The sequence below is a fragment of the Nerophis ophidion genome, linkage group LG03 (genome assembly GCF_033978795.1).
Source record: "Nerophis ophidion isolate RoL-2023_Sa linkage group LG03, RoL_Noph_v1.0, whole genome shotgun sequence".
Lineage (NCBI taxonomy): Eukaryota > Metazoa > Chordata > Actinopteri > Syngnathiformes > Syngnathidae > Nerophis > Nerophis ophidion.
In genome coordinates, this window is record NC_084613.1 from 24802487 (window position 1) to 24820318 (window position 17832).

At 43.0% G+C, this 17832-nt stretch overlaps 1 protein-coding gene across 1 annotated transcript in view; it reads left to right on the forward strand.

Moving 5' to 3' along the window:
* Positions 1-15989, forward strand: part of LOC133549353 (zinc finger C3H1 domain-containing protein) — a 20885-nt gene extending 4896 nt beyond the window's left edge. The window contains exons 10-35 of the mRNA XM_061894692.1: positions 30-167; positions 246-364; positions 437-535; positions 607-781; positions 858-986; positions 1864-2481; positions 2555-2658; positions 2752-2883; positions 2957-3078; positions 3173-3274; positions 3341-3463; positions 7762-7948; positions 8014-8200; positions 8278-8466; positions 11461-11698; positions 11774-11879; positions 11949-12147; positions 12233-12327; positions 12409-12516; positions 12595-12699; positions 12769-12922; positions 14477-14577; positions 14650-14751; positions 14816-14855; positions 15211-15273; positions 15437-15989. Of these exons, the coding sequence (XP_061750676.1) occupies positions 30-167; positions 246-364; positions 437-535; positions 607-781; positions 858-986; positions 1864-2481; positions 2555-2658; positions 2752-2883; positions 2957-3078; positions 3173-3274; positions 3341-3463; positions 7762-7948; positions 8014-8200; positions 8278-8466; positions 11461-11698; positions 11774-11879; positions 11949-12147; positions 12233-12327; positions 12409-12516; positions 12595-12699; positions 12769-12922; positions 14477-14577; positions 14650-14751; positions 14816-14855; positions 15211-15273; positions 15437-15559 (3858 nt within the window). The 3' untranslated portion in view covers positions 15560-15989. The remainder of the gene's footprint in view (positions 1-29; positions 168-245; positions 365-436; positions 536-606; positions 782-857; positions 987-1863; positions 2482-2554; positions 2659-2751; positions 2884-2956; positions 3079-3172; positions 3275-3340; positions 3464-7761; positions 7949-8013; positions 8201-8277; positions 8467-11460; positions 11699-11773; positions 11880-11948; positions 12148-12232; positions 12328-12408; positions 12517-12594; positions 12700-12768; positions 12923-14476; positions 14578-14649; positions 14752-14815; positions 14856-15210; positions 15274-15436) is intronic.
* Positions 15990-17832: the final 1843 nt, after the last annotated feature.

The following is a 17832-nucleotide window of genomic DNA, read 5'->3' on the forward strand; positions in this document are numbered from 1 at the left end:
TCTGACATGACATGTTTGTGTGTGCACAGCTGCCCCGACACAAGTCTGTAGTGGTGTCACTCCACGAGTCAGATGACAGCGACTCGGACTTGGACGCCTGCAGTTCCACGCAGAGCGTGATTGGCGGTCTGGAGTTCATGATCAAAGAGGCGCGCAGGACCGCGGAGGTCAGTGTGACCAGACAGGACATAGAACACCCCCAGGCCCCGCCATGATCATTACCATGTGACATTTGTTCTTTCCAGGCAACCAAACCCAAAGGTGCATCGGGATCGGAGAAAGAGAACAACCCACTACGAACGCCAGAAGCCTTACCCGAAGCAAAGAAGGCAGAGTACCGCCTCCTCAGAGAGGAACTTGCCAGGTATGAGCGATACATTAGCGATCGCAAGCTGCCGCCGTTGAGTCCCGTGTCATTTTGTCATATGTCTTGCAGCAGGGAGAGGCAGAAGGTGTCAAATCAGGCAGCTCGCGCATTGCCGGCCGCCACCGCTGCCACTGTTGACTTGCTTGAGCATAAGCTGCAAAAGCAAAGGTGAGACAAGAAATGGCTTTCCTGACCATGAGATGATGTCACCTATGATCACAACACGCCCCATCCCACAGAGAGTTGCTCTTCCGAGATGAGACGTTGCTGAAGAACCTCCAGCAGCAGGAGCTCAAGAAGACAGACTCCCTTAAGATGGCCGAATCCAAGGTGTTGCGGCTGAGGGAGCAGATCCAGGCATCCGAGAAGATCGTGCTGGCCAATAAGACGCTGCTCAAGAAGCTTCAGGAGCAGGTGACAGCACTGCTTGGTCTCTGGATCTGACCCGTTCTGTGTGCTGGACTGCATCTTTATCCGTTTGGGTTTGCAGGTGCGACGTGTGGAGCACCGTGTGTCCATCAAGAAGACTGTGGCGGCCCGCTTGGAGCAGGACCTACTTCGGGCTCAGCAGGTCGCAGGAAGAGAACCAAAACGCAAAGCGGGCGCTATCCACAAGCCGGTGAGCACGACTTCATACTGTATTTTTCTAATATTTTAGTATTGCACAATACCTAAGTTTCTTTAGGATCAGTTAGGGTTGGCCGATAAAATGGTATATCATTATATATTGCGATTGACATGTAATCGATATCAATATAAGAAATGTTTGATAAAATGTTAATAAAAAAAAAATCTTCTTTTTTGTCGGAAGAAACCGGAAGTTGCAAAGCAAAGTTAATTGCGTGATCAAAGGCAGTCACGCACTAGTAACCAAGCAATGCAGGAAGTGATCACTGATCGCTGGGAATGACACGCTACCAGCCAATCAGGTACCTGTGTCAACTATCACGTTAAGTTGCGCCATCTACTTGTCTCTCGGATAATTTTTTGCATGGAGTGAGAAGAAATAATAAAAATGAGTGCTGCAGTATGGCAATTTTTTGGATCTTTTAAAGCGGACCTTAGTCAGACCAATGTGGTCTGTAAATTATGCAAGGAGCTTGTCCCCACCAAATCCGGTAATACCACACCACCGTAGCTGTGCTCACTTTTTGGAGCAGAGCAAAAATAGTTCTCAAGTTTCTCTATGTTTACATTTTCACACTTTGCACTATTTTGTTACACTTCATTAAGCATTTATTACATTTTCCATCAATAATTACCGATCTCGACCGATATTAAACACTTACCGTTATACAGTTTTCAACCATATTGCTCAGCCCAAGGATCAGTTTAATTTAAAACACAGTTTTATACAAGTTATGTATAAAGGGTGTCCATGCTCCATCTCTCCATCAGTTTAGGAGTCATTGGTCTGGAAAACGATTAAGACCCCTAAGCTAGACTTTTGATGTCTGACCAGCAGGCAGCAAACTCTAATATTCCTTATCTCTCAGCCCAGGAAACTGCAGCGGGTCGGTGGCACCAATATTGGCCTGGAACGTCACTTTGCAGATCTGATTGCTCAGAAGAAGCTGTTGCAACAACTAGAGTCTGAATACGCCCTTAAGATCCAAGAGCTGAAGGAGGCTCAGGCCCTACGCAACAAAGTAGCACCATCGGATCCTCCAGCCGAGCTGAGGTCCAAACCCTCTCCCCTTCCCGAGCCAAAGGCATGTCCGACAGCTGTCTCCAACCCGCCCCCACCGCCCCAGCCTTCACTGCACGACCTCACCCAGGACAAACTAGTTCTAGACAGTGAGGACATCCCAGAGGCGGACGATCAAGAGATGGCCCCCGTACCTTCTGCGGTGGCCGCTCGCCCCAGACGCCAATCATTGCGTCAATCTATCTCCTCCACCAAGCCTAACCTGGAGCAGCCGACCTCTATGCCCACCAAAGACTGCAGCACCTCCAAGCCCGCCAAGAGCAGCACAACACCCGCCGATACATACGCCGGTCTGGACTTGGATGCACTGAGGCGCCGGTACCAACAGCAAGGGAGACTGGGTGAGCACCTCCTAGAGGAGCTGCACAAAGTAGAAGAAGATGTAGACCAGCCCAAAGGTGCAAAGGTACACTGGATGACATCCATTCACACACAGGGTGTGATATGTCCCCACATGAACTTTAATGGTGTGTGTGCAGGTGCTCACATTGGACGTGGATGTAAACAAACCTCCCAGTGGACAACCAAAACCTGTCCCTTTTGGACCTTACCGCAGCCCTCTGCTTGTCTTCAAGTCTTATAGGTGGAGTTTAAAATCCAGTGTGATGTCCTCCTATTTGTGTCCACGATGGCCAGTTGTGGGAACGTTTTTGACAAAGTCTGTTGTCGCTCTCAGGTTCAGTCCGTACTACAGGACCAAAGAGAAGTTGTCCCTGAGCTCAGCCACCTACAGCAACGCCATCCAACCCAAAAAATGTTTCTGTCGCTTTGACTTGACCGGAACCTGCAATGATGACGACTGTCAATGGTATGGACAGGTGTCTCTGTGGTTGGGATTGTTGTGATGAAGGTGGTGGTGACGTGCTCCTGTGCTCCTCCAGGCAACACATGAGGAGCTGTACTCTCACAGGAGGTCTGCTCTTCCAGGATGTGCTCTCCTATAACTTGTCTCTGATTGGCTACACTGAAAGCTCCTCTGGCAGTCAAGTCAGCGCCGCCACAGGTGGGCAGGGCCTTCAGTCACAATCAGACCTGTCTAGATCCATCTTTCGTTGTCACGTGCACTGACTGATATATTATTGTGTTGCGTCTTCTAGAAAAGTACCTGACCAAACTGTTTGGTCCTAAGAAAGACGGAATGGGTGTGGACCAGAAGGCTGTCTTTCTGGTCAGCAAAGTTAACGAGAGCCGCCGTCATGGTAGATGAAGCCTGCGCCTGAGACAGGGAAACGAAGAATAGCGTTGACGTTTATTTGGTCTTTTAGTCCCGCCCTTCACTACCTGGAAGGACAAGAGGAAATGGAGGCCATCTGCTCAGAGCGAGCGCCCTGTGGAACCTGACGGGGAGGATGATGCCGTGGCAGGACACCAGATGTCTGAAACATCAGGTTGGTCATGTGAACCAATGAGAAAAATATGCATAATGTTGTTCCCTTTATGCAAGGGTGTTCAAAGTTTTTCCACCAATGGTCGAATACTGAAAAGTCAATGTATGGTGGGGCAATTTTGATATTTTTTTATTTTGTAGATAAAATGAAAGAAATTAAACAAAAATATTCATTTAAAGAAAAAACGTTGTCAGCTGTAGGTGACTAATTATATTTTTATAATTATTTTTCAGAACATTCCAGCTTTTTCTCATTACATTTACACGTATTTGCTCTAATTCTTACATTATTGCTGTTTTTTTCCCCTATAAGAATAGAATAAACATAATAATATTACGATTGTCTAACTGATTAATCAAGTGTCAAAAATTCTGTCTGTACTAAAATAGTAGTTTTCATTTACACATTTAACAGTGTTTATTATTGTTGTCATTTTCAAATTAATTCGTAAGTTGGTATTATTTTAATTTTTTAATTAACTAACAAAAATGTGTTAGTGTTTTTTTATTTTATATTTTATTTTGAGAGCTTCTGATATTTTAGAGCAGGGTTGTTAACTCTGTATTATGGGTGATTAAGTATTTTATTGTTAATTATTAGTTAGAACATTGCAGCTTTTTCTCATTACAATCCGATTTTTTCGCTCTTATTTTTCTTACATTTTTATAAAAACAATGTTCAGTGACACATTTGTTGTTGTTGTTGTTTTTGTAATATTTCCAAATAATTCATTAATAAGTTAGTATTTATTTTTTTATATGCTAATTAAACTTTGTTTATATATTTTTTACATTTTATTTCAACAGCTTGTAATATTTTAGATCAGATGTGTCTAAACGTTTTCCACCAGACTGTGTTGGATCCATTATGGATTGAACTTTCACAGTATCATGTTAGACCCGCTCGACATCCATTGCTTTCCTCCTCTCCAAGGTTCTCATAGTAATCATTGTCACCGACGTCCCACTGAGTGTGAGTTTTCCTTGCCCTTATGTGGGCCTACCGAGGATGTCGTAGTGATTTGTGCAGCCCTTTGAGACACTAGTGATTTAGGGCTATATAAGTAAACATTGATTGATTGATTGATTGAAGGGCTGCATACTGAAAGTCAACCTATCCAGGGGCTATTTTGATATATATATGTGTGTGTGTGTGTGTGTATGTGTATATGTGTCTGTGTATATATATATATATATATATATATATATACACACACATTTTCACGTTAGGTGCATGTCCACTGTATATATATGTGTACATATATATATTTATATGTATATATATATATATATATATACATATATATATACATATATATATATATATATATATATATATATATATATATATCCAGTCAAGAAAATAAGTATTTGAACACCCTGCTATTTTGCCTGTTCTCCCACTTACAAATCATGGAAGGGTCTGAAATTTTCACGGTAGGTGCATGTCCACTGTATGAGAGATAACCTAAAAAGAAAAATCCAGAAATCACAATCTATGATTTTTTAACAATTTATTTGAGTGATAAAGCTGAAAATAAGTATTTGAACACCAACATTAATATTTGGTAGAGTAGCTTTTGTTTGCAATTACAGAGGTCACATGTTTTCAGGAAGGATTTTCACCAACTCCTCCACACAGGTCTTCTCTCGATCAGTCTGGTTTCTGGGCTGTCGCTGAGTAACACAGACTTTCAGCTCCCCCCAAAGATTTTCAATTGGATTTAAGTCTGGAGACTGGCTAGGCCACTCCAGAACTTTGATATGGTTCTTACGAAGCCACTTCTTGGTTTTTCTGGCGGTGTGCTTTGCGTCATAGTCATGTTGGAAGAGCCAGCCACGACTCATCTTCAATGATCTGACTGAGGGAAGGAGGTTTTTGGCCAAAATCTCACAATACATGGCTCCAGTCATCCTCTCCTTAATACAGTACAGTCGTCCTGTCCCATGAGCAGAAAAACATCCCCAAAGCATAATGCTACCACCTCCATGCTTCACAGTAGGGGAGGTGTTCTTGGGATGGTACACATCATTCTTCTTCCTCCAAACACGCATAGTGGAATTATGACCAAAAAGGTAAATTTGGGTCTCATCTGTCCACAAAACTTTCTCCCATGACTCCTCTGGATCATCCAAATGGTCATTGGCAAACTTAAGACGGGCCTTAACATGTGCTGGTTTAAGCAAGTGAACCTTCCGTGCCATGCATGATTTCAAACCATGACGTCTTGGTGTATTACCAACAGTGACCATGGAAACAGTGGTCCCAGCTCTTGTCAGGTCATTGACCAAGTCCTGCCGTGTAGTCTTGGGCTGATTCCTCACCTTTCTTAGCATCATTGAGACCCCACAAGGTGATATCTTGCATGGAGTTTCTCTCCGATTGAGATTGACCGTCATGTTCAGCTTCTTCCATTATCTAATGATTGCTCCAACAGTGGACCTTTTTTCACATGGCTGCTTGGCAATTTCTCCGTAGCCCTTTCCATCCTTGTGGAGTTGTACAATTTTTTCTCTGGTGTCGTTGGACAGCTCTTTGCTCTTAGCCATGCTGAATGTTTGGGTCTTACTGATTGTATGGGGTGGACAGGTGTATTTATGCAGCTAACGACCTCACACAGGTGCATCTGATTCAGGATAATACAGTGGAGTGGAGGAGGATTTTTAAAGGCGGACTAACATGTCTTTGAGGGTCAGACTTTGGTGTTCAAATACTTATTTTCAGCTGTATCACACGATTAAATTGTTAAAAAAATCATAGATTGTGATTTCTGGATTTTTCTTTTTAGGTTATCTCTCATACAGTGGACATGTACCTACCATGAAAATTTAAGACCCCTCCAGGATTTTTAAGTGGGAGAACTTGCAAAATAGCAAGGTGTTCAAATACTTATTTTCTTCACTGTATATATATGTATTTGAGGGGTGTAACGGTACGTGTATTTGTATTGAACCCTTTCAGTACGGGGGTCTTGGTTCGGTTCGGAGGTGTACCGATCGAGTTTCCATACGGACATATTAAGTAGCGTACCGCAGGTTGTGTAAACAATGCACACCAAGGCACAACATGAATTTACCATGAATTGATTTACGTGGACCCCGACTTAAACATGTTGAAAAACTTATATGGAGTGTTACCATTTAGTGGTGAATTGTACGGAATATGTACTGAACTGTGCAATTTACTAATAAAATTTCAATCAATCTCACACACACACACGGCATGCTAGCAGCGACCAGGCTACGAAAAACTGACCATACCTCCTCTTTTCACCGGATATATCCTCTTTTGCGGGGCTGTCCAGGTGGAGTTTCTTAAATGCCTCAAATGTCCGGCATTTTAAGTTAGGGTTGCGTGTAGTTTCAATGTACTTTCAGGGTTATTAAGGAGTTAAAAACAAAACAAATTGTGTGCGCAGCAACATTCGTGAGGAAGGGGCAGAGACAGAGAGAGCGAGAGAGTTATGATAAACGCGCATGCGTCGCCAAGCTCTGCTTTTTACCCATAGATTTATCAGATTTTATTTTTTATTATCTATAGCAGGGGTGTCAAAAGCGTGCCCCGGATGCCATTTGCGGCCCGCAGCTAATGTTTTAAAGGCCCACAGCACATTCTAAAAATACTATTAAAATAAACATAAACAGAAGTGTAATAAAAAAGCTTAAAGGCTAAATGTAATTTGGAAAAAGTTGCAACATTAACTAATAGAAGACAGCATTTTTTTTTCTTTCAAACTGTCATTGCTCAAAACATAATATTGAATCAAAATCAATGTTACTATGAATTATTGATCCATCCAAGGTTCCGATTACTTCACATCGAATATTCCACTAAGAAAAATACTTTTGGTGGAAGATTTTGCAAATTTGCTAAATAAATAACCAAAAAATTTAAATTTTTTTGTTTTCTTACTGTACTGAAAATCAATCGAACCGTGACCTCTGAACCGGGGTACATACCGAAACAAAATTTTTGTCTGCCGTTACACCCCTTGTGTGTGTGTGTGTGTGTGTGTGTGTGTGTGTGTGTGTGTGTGTGTGTGTGTGTGTGTGTGTGTGTGTGTGTAAAGACAAAACTTTGTGTAACCTTTGTATTATAGGTGATCAAGTATATTGTTATTAGTTAAAACATTTCTGCATTTTTTTTCATTACCTTTTTTACACTTCCACTGTTTTTTTTTTCCCGACATTATGCTACGGGCCAACAAAACTGGGTCCGTGAACCGCAAATGACCCCCGGGCCGGACTTTGGATAGCCCTGTTCTAGTGTAATCATCGCATGACTCCCATTATTTGTAGTTTCAGACATCGGCAGCCTGCCTGGTAGCATGACAACGTTGGACACGTGTGTGACGTCTGAGGACAGGCGTTACTTTGTCAGCGACACCGACGACATCTCCAAGCTGGAGAGCAGCGTGTTGGACAACTCTGGAGACATGCAGCTGTGGATCAAACTCACATTCCGATACCTCCACCAAGACAACGCGTACGTGCGTGTCCGCCTCACTCGTGTTCCCGCCACGCCCATCTTAACAGTAGCTTTCCCTGCAGACCGCCGGCTGAGTGTTTGGAGGCTGCCCTGAATACTTTGTCTCGCGCTCTGGAAAACAACTGCGAGGACCCCGAAGTGTGGGCACACTACCTGATGCTCTTCTCCCGCCGTGGCAGCCGCGAGGAAGTGCAGGAAATGTGCGAAATGGCTGTGGAACACGCCCCCGATCGCCGTGTGTGGTGGAACGTGAGTTGCGCTGTGACGTGACACAGCTGGCAGAGCTTCATGCTGATATGACATAGGCATGTTTTTTTTGGTTGCAGTATCTGACTTTAGAAAGCTCGTTTGAGGGGAAGGACTACGTGTGCGAGCGTCTGCTGAACTTCCTGCTCGCCCAAGCGCCGGGAGGCTTGTCGAAGGAGCGTTCCTTCCAGTTGTTGGAGGCTCTGCTCTATCGAGTCCACTTGAACTTGTTCACGGGGCGGCTGGACGCTGCTCTCACCATCTTCCAGGTATTTCCCACGCAACAGTGTGCGTAGGTTTTAGGTAGGACTGGTCGATTATGCGAAAATGATAATCACAATTTTTTTTTTTGTGGATATTGAAATCACGATTAATAACAGGGTTATTTACTGATTTGAAAACATGGGTATTTATTGTATAATCTAAAAGAACAATTGGATATTAATCTAACAAATAACAAGTAATAAATAGATAATAGCAACAACACATTAGAATAACAATAATAATACCGGTGTATATATATGAAAATATATATATTTTACGGTTTACGTTTTTTAATTACCTTTTTAAACCATTTATACTTATATATATGTGTGTGTGGGTGTGGGTGTATGTATATATATATGTGTATATATATATGTATATATATATATATATATATATAAATAAATATATATATATACACAGTGAAAAAAAATAAGTATTTTAACACCCTGCTATTTTGCAAGTTCTCCCTCTTAGAAATCATGGAGGGGTCTGAAATTTTTAACAATTTATTTGTGTGATAAAGCTGAAAATAAGTATTTGAACACCAACATTAAAATTTGGTAGAGTAGCCTATATTTGCAATTACAGACGTCAAACGTTTTCTGTAGTTCTTCACCAGGTTTGCACAGACTGGAGAAGGGATTTTCGCCCACTCCTCCACACAGATCTTCTCTCGATCAGTCAGGTTTCTGGGCTGTCGCTGAGTAACAGACTTTCAGCTCCCCCCAAAGATTTTCAATTGGATTTAGGCCTGGAGACTGGCTAGGCCACTCCGGAACCTTGATATGGTTCTTACGAAGCCACTCCTTGGTTTTCCTGACTGTGTGCTTTGGGTCATTGTCATGTTGGAAGATCCAGCCACGACTCATCTTCAATGATCTGACTGAGGGAAGGAGGTTTTTGTCCAAAATTTGACAATACATGGCTCCAGTCATCCTCTCCTTAATACAGTACAGTCGCCCTGTCCCATGAGCAGAAAAACACCCCTAAATAATGATGCTACCACCCCCATGCGTCACAGTAGGGATGGTGTTCCTGGGATGGTACGCATCATTCTTCTTCCTCCAAACACGCATAGTGGAATTATGACCAAAAAGGTCAATTTTGGCCTCATCCGTCCATGAAACTTTCTCCCATGACTCCTCTGGATCATCCAAATTGTCATTGGCAAACTTAAGACGGGCCTTAACATGTGCTGGTTTAAGCATGGGAACCTTTCCTGCCATGCATGATTTCAAACCATGACGTCCTAGTGTATTGCCAACAGTGACCATGAAAACAGTGGTCCGAGCTCTTTTCAGGTCATTGACCAAGTCCTGCTGTGTAGTCCCGGGCTGATTCCTCACCTTTCTTAGCATCATTGAGACCCCACTAGGTAATATCTTGCATGGGCCTCCACTCTGATTGAGACTGACCGTCATGTTTAGCTTCCTCCATTTTCTAATGATTGCTCCAACAGTGGACCTTTTTCCACCAAGCTGTTTGGCAATTTCTCCAAAGGCCTTTCCATCTTTGTGGAGTTGTACAATTTTGTCTCTGGTGTCTTTGGACAGCTCTTTACTCTTAGCCATGCTGAATGTTTGGGTCTTACGGATCGTATGGGGTGGACAGGTGTATTTATGCAGCTAACGACCTCACACAGGTGCATCTAATTCAGGATAATACAGTGGAGTGGAGGAGGACTTTTAAAGGCGGACTAACAGGTCTTTGAGGGTCAGAATTCTAGCTGATAGACAGGTGTTCAAATACTTATTTTCAGCTGTATCACACAAATAAATTTAAAAAGAATCATAGATTGGTATTTCTGGATTTTTCTTTTTAGGTTATCCCTCATACAGTGGGCATGCACTTACCGTGAACATTTCAGACCCCTCCATGATTTCTAAGTGGGAGAACTTAGAAATCAGGGTGTTGAAATACTTATTTTCTTGACTGTGTGTGTGTGTGTGTGTGTGTGTGTGTGTGTGTGTGTGTGTGTGTGTGTGTATATATATATATATATATATATATATATATATATATATATATATATATACTATCATATACAAGTATATAATAGTATATACTGATATAGTGAATGTGCTGCATTGTCATAAATAAAATACAAAAATCTCACATTTATTAATGTAATACCAATTAATTTATTGGTGTAATACCAAATACTGTATGTGAAAATATCAACATGTGTTTTAAGTACCTTTAAGTTTGTGTAAGGTATTTTTTAAAAACCTTTTATTTTGTTAGTGCCGCTTGACCGGATGTTGTGCAAAGCGGTGTCATTGTGAAACAGGGAAGTGTTTTTTTCTTAGCTTTTTGAGTTTGGAGACAAATTGAAGTTGTTAAAAAAAAAATGCTGTCCTTTTTGTTCATTGATCTTAAATTGATGATGTTGTTCACAACAACACAAGAAGATAAGATGTGTTGTGGGTGTATAGATTGTTCCTGCTAGCTTTAGCTTCTTACTTTAGGCGCTGTTTCAAATGGCCATCTCCAAATTTAGTTTAGGATGGGTTTCGGGAAATAAAGAGCGGAACCAGACAAATTATTTTCCCAAAATAATATTTCTTCTCCTCATAATGACTGCATTTTGCTTACATTTATTTCAATTTTGCTCCTGATATTCTTCATTCAGCAGCAGATTGATTACCTTTTATTGGACAATTCTGGGAATCTCTCCGTGGTTAAGTTAACGCGGAATTCATATGGCCTCACTTTTTTGTTGAGTTCTGTGATTATTGATTAGACATACTAGCGTTGTCAAATAAAAAGTAACAACCATGGTGAGATCCCAAACTTCTCGTAAACGTGGTCTTTTATTTTACTCATTTGTGTCACTGTTACAGGCTGCAATGCACATTAATCGTTTTTGTTTTTTTCATTCAGAATATTTTTATGATCGTGGGAAGCTAAAATCTAAATTGTGTTTCAAATTTGATTAGTTGTCCAGCCCTAGTTGCTGGTCCTATTGTGCATCATCATGTGATGCCTGCTTTCAGACCGCCTTGAAGTCAGGTCACAACCAAAGCGTCGCCGATCATCTGATGGTGAGCGACCGTGCGCTGGCATGGTTGTGTTACTTTCACCTGAAGGAGTTTCGACGTCTTCCCTCCAGTCTGTATGACCCGTTAGAGTCTGGCCCGTCCAGGCTGGTCAGCACTGAGCACTTTCTTTTGCCCTGGCGAACGGCTCAGGACATCATCACACAACATGAGGACCTCATGACGCTCTTCCGAGGTAAACGTCCTGATGGCATGTGTGTCAGCGGACCGCTGTGATGAGCCCACTAATGTGTGTGTTTGTCCCTGGAAGATGCCATCAGTCAGTGCAATAACGAATCGTTGACACCAAGCGAGAGGACGTTGGCGTGCCTGCCGCTCCATACCAACCTACTGCTGCTGCACAGGCTGTTGGACAGGTGAGCGGGTCAGGGGTCAAATTGTCGGTGATGACCGTGACTTCACAAGTGTGACATGTGTTTGTGAAGGCTTGAGGAGGGTGTGAACCTGTGCGAAGCGCTGCTGGAGATGTGTCCTGAGTCATGCACCCTGCGAAGCACTCTGGCTGACTTCCACGTTCGCTTGGGGAATAGCGACCGCGCCGTTAGCTTGTGGCTACACGCGCTAGTTGAGTGTCCCAACAATGCGGAAGTCTTCTACCACTGCTGTAGCTTCCTCATGGCTCAGGTGGGCATGGCCTCCACTGGTACTTCCTGTGTTATGTACCTGACTGTGGCTAGCATCTCACAGGAAGTGAAATTTGCTTTGACAGGACAAGCAGAGCGCGGTTACTCCGCTTTTCCGAGGTTTCGTCCTGTCTTTATGTGAGGACGAGAGCAGTAACATGACGCCTGTGGACATTTTGCGGTTCGTCACCTTGATTAGTTTGTTAATTAGAGCTTGAATCCATGACTTGAAAGCTAACGTTGCACCGTCGTCTTCCATCAGGAACATCCTCGGCCTTCCAACAGACCACATGAATCTTGCTTCCGTCATCAAAAAGGACCTGGAAGAGCAGATAAACCAGCAAATGTCCTATCTGCACCTGCTTCACTGGTACCGCCCTCAACCATGTCATGTGACCTAGCCGTAGCACGTAGCGTCGCGTTGACATGACGCGCTGTCTGCTTCCAGTCGCTGGCTGTGGCTGCATGGCTCTGTGGATGACACGCTGGACGCCTTCGAGCGAGCGCTGGGCTCGGCCGCACGGACCGAGGAGCTTCACCGCCTCTGGATGGAGTGAGTGTGACCTGCCGGCGTCGCAATCACGACCGACTGTAGACGAATGGCGTGTCCCTGTCTTTGCAGCTACATGATGTTCTGCAGTGGCCCCGGCTTCCAGTCTCAGGCAGCCGGGCGATTGTCGGAGCTGGTCCTGCGCTGCCTGATCACGGTCCCTTCTCGCCTGGAGGTGCCCTTTGACCCTGCCCACTTCTGGACTTGTTATCGCTTCCACAACAAGGCAAGATGTTGCTCTTAGTATACAAAGTAGTATATGAACTTAACTAATTACTGGAGGAGGCAATCTTTGGGCAACTCACGATTCAATTTAGAATCAATTCTCAATTCAAGACGATTCTGAATTGGTATATAAAATGTAAGTGTTGAACTAAAAACGTCTTTTTAAAAATGATATTTGAATTTGTAACCACAAAAAACACATAATATAAATTTAATAAAAGTAAATAGAGCCACACCAACCATATACCAGCTTTACAATACTTAGGATAGAAATATGCTAAGTAATTGAGAAGACCTACAAATCTAATACTTTCTAAATACAATACAGTGGAACCTCAATTTATCAACTTAATAGGTTCTTGAACATGGTTCGTTAATCAAGGAGTTTGTTTTCTGAAGCAAAATTCTCCATAAGAACTAATGTAAATTTGATTAATGGGTTCCAGCCCTGACAAAGTCCATATTTTGGTAAAGGTTTGTACACTTTGAAAACCACATTGAGTGCTATACAGTACTCTATATCAAAAAAACATAACAAGGGGGCGATAAATTAACTTTCTCTTTAATAAAAGCCAAAAGGATGACAACAAGCTGGATTTTCCTGTATGTGCTGCTATGCCTACACGCACATAATTCCCATTGGTGCCCTCACAAACGATCGGAAAGCACCAAAATCCTTAACTTTTAACAACCATGTTGCTACAATAATAAGCATTTTAAAAAGTAACCACTTACACGCATTAACATCGGTAAAGGATCACCTCACGAGAGGAGAGGAAGGACCAAACAGGCGGTAAGAAGGGGGGAAATGGGGAGAGGGGGCTGTGTGTTCTCTCTAAATGAGACGTAATGTCTTCCCCCTCTGCTGTATAGAGGTATATTTGGTGCAATCCAAAAGTTTGTAAACCGAAAACTTTGCAAATAGAGGGGTTTGTAAATGAAGGTTGTACTGTACTAACAAAATAAAAAACAAATATTGATAAAAGCAACACTATAAATAATAATAATACATTTTAGAAAATATTTTAAATTCATTCTTTAAAGTTTATGAATCGGTTTAAAATCAAAATAAACAATAATTAGGCTTTGGATGTGAATGGGAGTTTTTTGACAAGTACGTCTTTAAACTTTCACAATGATTTGGAGCGCGTGAGAAAGTGGGACGGAAAACATAGATCATTTTGACTAACTTGATCAATTGTCAAGACGTATATTGCACAACACGGCAGCAACAGAACTGCTCAGCCAGCATTAATAGCGCTGATGAGTTCATTGGAAACAAACAGTAGGACTTTCACACCAACAGCTAAGGAACGCAACGTTTTAAGGGAATACGGATAAATAAAACTGCTGGACCACCCGGGTTACTTCAGTTCAAATGCAAGAAATTACATCAGGAAGTTGCCTACAGCCACCGCTGTTAATGCCAGGGCCAATTAGTCTCTTTGTTTTTATGAAGGCAGCTGGCGACTATCAAAGACTCTGCTTTTGTTGGAAACAAGTCATTAACTGTAATATTTACATGACTCAGGTATTTTTGTGTGTTTGTCTTCAGGTGGTGTCCTTCTACCTGAGCTGTGTAGACATGTCCCAGCATGCACTGGTTCTGGAGAGACTCCATTACATGATGCCCACCAACATCACGCTGGCGCTCAGGTACATCCTGGCTCACCTCTTAGATGTGACCTGAATGTTGTGTCCATGATGTGGGGGTGGTGTTCTTAACAGGTTGCTGCATCAGGAGTGGACTGAAGGAAACCTGGAACACGTGCGCTTCCAGGCCAAGATGTTGACCAGCAACGCTCCAAAGTCTTTTGCCTCTTGGAAAATGTGAGGATTTGTTTTCTGACACAAACATCACACAGACAATGCTGATGATAATGTTTTTCTGCAGAGCCATCGCTGTGGAAGCGGAGCTAAAGCACCCGTCCGAGGTGAGGCGCCATGCGAACGAATCGTTCAATCAAGCTAACAACATTAATACTTCTCTCTAATGTCTCTCAACATCCTAGAATATGGAGACGGAAAATAGCAACCAGAGCATCTTCATCTTCATACCAAATATGGCGACCTTTATTCGTATATATGTGCATTAGGCAGTGATTCGCATAGTTAGCCAGCATAAGCGCCCCCTGTTGTGGACTCTTTGTATTCTTGCTACTAAATCTCATTTGTCCCCAGCAGGAGTGCATCAAAAGTCAGGACTTGTATATCTTGTTTTGAGTATGCCCCTTTTTGTCGCCATCTTCTTTTCCTCGTCGTCTTCCTCTCTTGTTTTTGTGTTTGCAGGTGAGACGTCTTCATCAGCAAGCGCTCCAGAACCTTCCGCTGTGTGCTGAACTTTGGAAAGATGTAAATGGCCCACCCTCTGCCAAAATAACTTGCCACACCGACAACATTACGCCAGCAGCATGCCAAAAAAAACCCCGATATCAGCGCTAGGGTACATGCTAACAGGAAGTAGACAAATGTTTACCTCTTGCTTCCTTTTTGTGTCCCATCTCACCCTTCCCAGCTGTTGCAGTCAGAGGCGGCGGGAGCGTGCAGCGGCGACGCCGTGTCCGAGCGGCTACGCCGGCTGCTGTCAAGGGCTCAAGAGGTCGGCGTGAGTTTAGCTGACGTCAAAGCCGCTGAGTGAAGCGATGTCTGACGAAGCGACACTTTGACTCAAGAAAAAAGCTGGCAATGACAGCAAATGGGGCGGGGGCCCCCCGGGACCTCCTCCTCGTGTACGTAAGTATCGAGCTGCTGAGTGACGTTTGTCTCTGTGTCTGTCACTTTTCATCCCCTTTTTAGTTTTATTTTCCCTTTGGGGGGCCTGAAGAATGCCATCTTTTTGTTGTTGTGAAGAAGAAAGCAAGCAAGACTTTTATTTTGTTAAACTCCTCGGAAACAAAGACACACTGCCAAACGGCAGCCATCATAGCGGGAACTGAAAGACGCTAGGACAAGAAGACCTCGTTTGCTATTTGCTTTGGGGTTTTTTTTTTGTCATTAAAAGTATTAATGGATCAGGGCATGTATTTTTTTACATGCAAATACTATTAAAAATATTTTCTCAACATAAAGCTGACTCTTGTGTTATTTCCTGTTGTCAGTTAAACGTATCTTCAAATGCTTCTCATTTTGGCAGTGTTGTACTGAAATGTTCAATTTATTGAAATTATTAGACTTTTGTTATATATTTTTTTGTAATTCCTGAAAATAAAGACTTACTTAAACGAGACACTTTTTAATTGAAATGTATAATTTGTATACATCACGTGGACTCGGATTTGTAGGCGCTGATATTTAGCCGTCGATTCAAACTCTGCTGCAAACTGATCCAGTGAGAGGTAAAGATCACAGCCTGATGAAGCCAGAGACACAATCCTGCAGATCTCAACGCCCTGACTGACCAGAAATTCTGTCCTGAAAAGTTAAGAACAGAATCGGTGACGAAGGGCAGCCAGCTGACAAATTCCAACCATCACTGGAGACATGTACGACTTACCGCCGGGCAACATAGATGAGGCTCTGACACCAGTCTTACATGAAGTGGACTGCCAAAGTCAAGCAGTCCAATACATGATGTCCTGTGAGACATGGTCGAATACCTTTATCCAAGTTCGAATAACCATGTAGAATGGTTGGGCAAACATGCACCCTCAAGGACCTTGCCGAAGCTAGGGAGCTGGTCCGCGGTTTATACACTCTTCCACCTGAATCCAAAATTGGACTATCCAGCAGTCCCCAAGAACTTAAATGTGTAGATGAAAGGAGTTCTTAAAAGTACTCCTACTGGTCCACAAGACGACATTGAAACAACGTTGAGAACATTTATTCAAATTTGGGTTCTGACGTTGATTTGACCATCAAATTTTAGTAATCCCCAATCAATATTTTACAATACAAAAAAAACTTTGAAACATGCTTCTTGTCAATGTATATTTAATGTCCGTTTATGACGTTGATTTGACCCTTAAAATTTGGTCATTTCCCAACCAACAACATGGCTTCAACATTAGACATCAACGTTGTCTCTGTTTACAAATACAACTATTTCGCAACATTGTTTCGAAATACAATTTAAAGGACGTGTGTATAATCAACATTGTAATAAGGTCTTGTGCATTCTGGATAACATCCCAAGTCGAGGTTAGCAGCACACCGTCCACACCGAACACTTTGCCTTTTCTGGGATGGCGAATGGTGGTTCAGAATCTCTTCAAAGCTGTCTGGAAGTCATTCTCCATGGCTTCTGCAAACTCTTCCCATGTCCAAGTTGTTGCTTCGGCGACTGCCAAAGCCGCACATGCATGGCGTGTCGGCCAAAAGGGCCCCATAGGACTCCTTCTTCAGTTTGATTGCATCCCTCGTTGTTGCTGTCCACCAGCTGTTTCTGGGATTACTGCCACGACAGGCACTAACCACTCTGAGATCACTTCCACATCCATACAGGCATAGGACATGGCCCACTTTGACTCACTGTCGGCTGCCTCCTTTGGAACATGGTGGAAGCTCTCCTGAATGTGGGAGTCCAAACTCCCTTTTGAAAGTAGACTGCCAGACGCCCCCAGCAGACTCTCACAATGTGTTTGGGCCTGCCTGTTTTGGCCGGCATCCTCCACCGCCATCGGAGCCGTTTCAAAATTTTTAATAGTCTGTTCACAGCTGCATCCCTTTCTCCACCCGAGTGTTCAAAATGTAGCACCGTGAGTCCGGCGACACAACCAGAAAGTGGATCATAGAACTGCGGCTCAGGGTGACCTTATGCCTGGTGCGCATATGGACATCCTTATGCTGGATCGTAGTGACGAGTACAATCTGTAACGAAAACAAACATCCAATACCAAAACACCACTCGGCTTCTGATCAGCGGGACTGATCCTCCCAATCACCCCTCTCCGACGTGACCCTTGAAGTCCCCCA